General features: G+C 49.1%; 1 protein-coding gene across 1 annotated transcript; it reads left to right on the top strand.

The window, feature by feature from the left end:
* Nucleotides 1-216: 216 nt before the first annotated feature.
* On the top strand, nucleotides 217-2189 carry LOC133905785 (transcription factor JAMYB-like). Its single transcript, XM_062347546.1, has 3 exons — nucleotides 217-543; nucleotides 643-772; nucleotides 1247-2189. The coding sequence occupies exons 1-3, from the start codon at nucleotides 318-320 to the stop codon at nucleotides 1791-1793; spliced, it is 903 nt and encodes a 300-aa protein (XP_062203530.1). The 5' UTR covers nucleotides 217-317; the 3' UTR covers nucleotides 1794-2189.
* The last annotated feature ends 211 nt before the right edge of the window (nucleotides 2190-2400 follow it).

Raw genomic sequence — 2400 nt, 5'->3', positions numbered from 1 at the left:
TTGGAGACTTTAATGAACTCTCTAAACAAATTCATGTAAAAAGAACTCATGATTAATTTGCTGTGTAACCACTCCCATATGACAACCATTCCCCTCCCTCTCTCCTCTTGAACACACACACGTGCTTTACTCCCTCTTTATCTCTATCACTATCTCTCCTCACACACATCAAGGCTATAAAAGGACTTGCCATCCCTCTCCAACTAATCCAACTTCTCTTTCTCTCTCCCCCAACTTTTCAATTAATCCGCTACTCTATCTCTCTCTACTCCCTCTCCTCCTTTCTCTCTCCTTACAACTAGTTATTAATCAGCAAAATGGCCACACCACAGAGGAGCAGGAGCAGCAACGCCGTGGCCATGGCATGCTCTCCCGTCCCCGTAGTGCTCGACGACGACCACAGCCACCACGACGGGGAAGCACAGGAGGAGGAGCAGCTGGAGCTCCGGCGCGGCCCGTGGACCGTCGATGAGGACCTCACCCTCGTCAACTACATCGCCGACCACGGGGAGGGCCGCTGGAACTCCCTCGCCCGCGCCGCCGGTACGCACGCACGCCAGCCGTCCGGCGGGCCACGCCCAGCTCTCTCTTACTAGCACGCATGCATGATCTGCCGTTCTGAAACGTACGCGTGTGGCGCAGGGCTGAGGCGGACGGGCAAGAGCTGCCGGCTGCGGTGGCTGAACTACCTCCGGCCGGACGTGAAGCGCGGCAACTTCACTGCCGACGAGCAGCTGCTCATCCTCGACCTCCACTCCCGCTGGGGCAACCGGTAATCAATCAATCAATCAACCAATCAAACACTCAACCATCAGCTTCTTGTCAGTGTCACGTCACTGTTCCGGCTGCCGGCCACGATCGTCGTGGCCAGTGCGGCGGCGGCGGCCGGCACGCGCGCACCTCGAGTGCCCAAGTATTATTTAGACTCGTGTGGACGCACGCTTGAACGCTAGCTCGTGACCCAACACGTGTCGAAGTATTATTTAATGAAAAAAGAATGTTTAGTTAATTACATTTATCTAGATATGTTAGGACAAATCAAACACACGGCACAATTTTGATCGTACAAGTCTTTTCAAAGTGGATGCATGCCTTACACTTTCACTCGACACTCTGCATGAAAGTTTCACGAGTTTTAAAGCTGCACGCCTCTACTTTCTCTCTCCACGTGCTAGCGATTCTACAAGCTTTTGCTTCTTTACTTCTAATTATGTTTTGCCCCCTCATCCATGTTTGATTTGCGCAGGTGGTCGAAGATCGCGCAGCATCTACCCGGGAGGACCGACAACGAGATCAAGAACTACTGGAGGACCCGGGTGCAAAAACACGCCAAGCAGCTCAACTGCGACGCCAACAGCCAGCGATTCAAGGACGCCATGAGGTACCTGTGGACGCCGCGCCTCGTCGACGTCGACGACCACCTCCGCCGCCTCCTCCGCGCCCAGCAGCAGTCCGCCGGTGACCACGGTGGCTACATCGCCTCCGACGTCGACGTCCACGCCCAGTTGTCCGGCATGGTGATGACCTCGTCGTCGGACTCGTTCGCGACGTCGGACCAGTCGTACGACGGGGGCCTCTTCGCAAAGGTGCGCGCGGGGGAGATGCCGGTGGACGGTGGGGATTGGACGCAGGAGACGAATCAAGGGTGGATGTGGTCAGACGATCACCATCAGTCGGCACATGCCAACGGTGGCCAGTTTCAGGACACGGAGCTCAGTGGATGGGTGCAAGGCTTCTCCGAGGGCATCACTGAGAACTTTTGGGCATTGGAGGACATTTGGAAGATGCAATGAACAATTTTATGTTATCAAAGGGTTAAAAGTACACGATTAATGGTGTTGATAGATAACTTACGAGAGAGAAGTCATGTATAGTTACTAGTTAGTACATATATTCTAACTTCAAAAGTTACTATAAGAAAGTTTCTACACACCCCCTTTTATATATATATAAGAAAGTTTCTACACACCCCCTTATATATATCTATAAGGGGGTGTTTAGATACTTTCTTATAGTAACTTTTGAAGTTAGAATATATATTTGTGTGGGGCTGTTAGTTTTTTGCCTCTTAAGGTTCACTCTTCTCTAGAGGTTTAAAAGGAAAGCATTTATCTATATTGAAACATTGTTGTACAATGTACAAGGATATATCTATAGATGATTGATATTCAAACTTTTGGGCAATTATATATTCATGTGTCCAAAATGTCTTCTCAGCAAGTCTCATCACTCTCTCACTTTCTCTTACATTAGTTTCAATTGATGGAAGAATATTCCAACTGCTCAGAAGACCTAATTAATATAATTTGGATTAGTTATGAATTTTAAGATGCATGCATATATGGAGAGTTCTGTAACCCATCAAACTTTATCTTGCTCAATATTCTCAAAAAGAAATGA

Source organism: Phragmites australis, chromosome 23, assembly GCF_958298935.1.
Source record: "Phragmites australis chromosome 23, lpPhrAust1.1, whole genome shotgun sequence".
Classification (NCBI taxonomy): domain Eukaryota; kingdom Viridiplantae; phylum Streptophyta; class Magnoliopsida; order Poales; family Poaceae; genus Phragmites; species Phragmites australis.
This window is presented reverse-complemented; position numbering and strand designations above follow the sequence as displayed.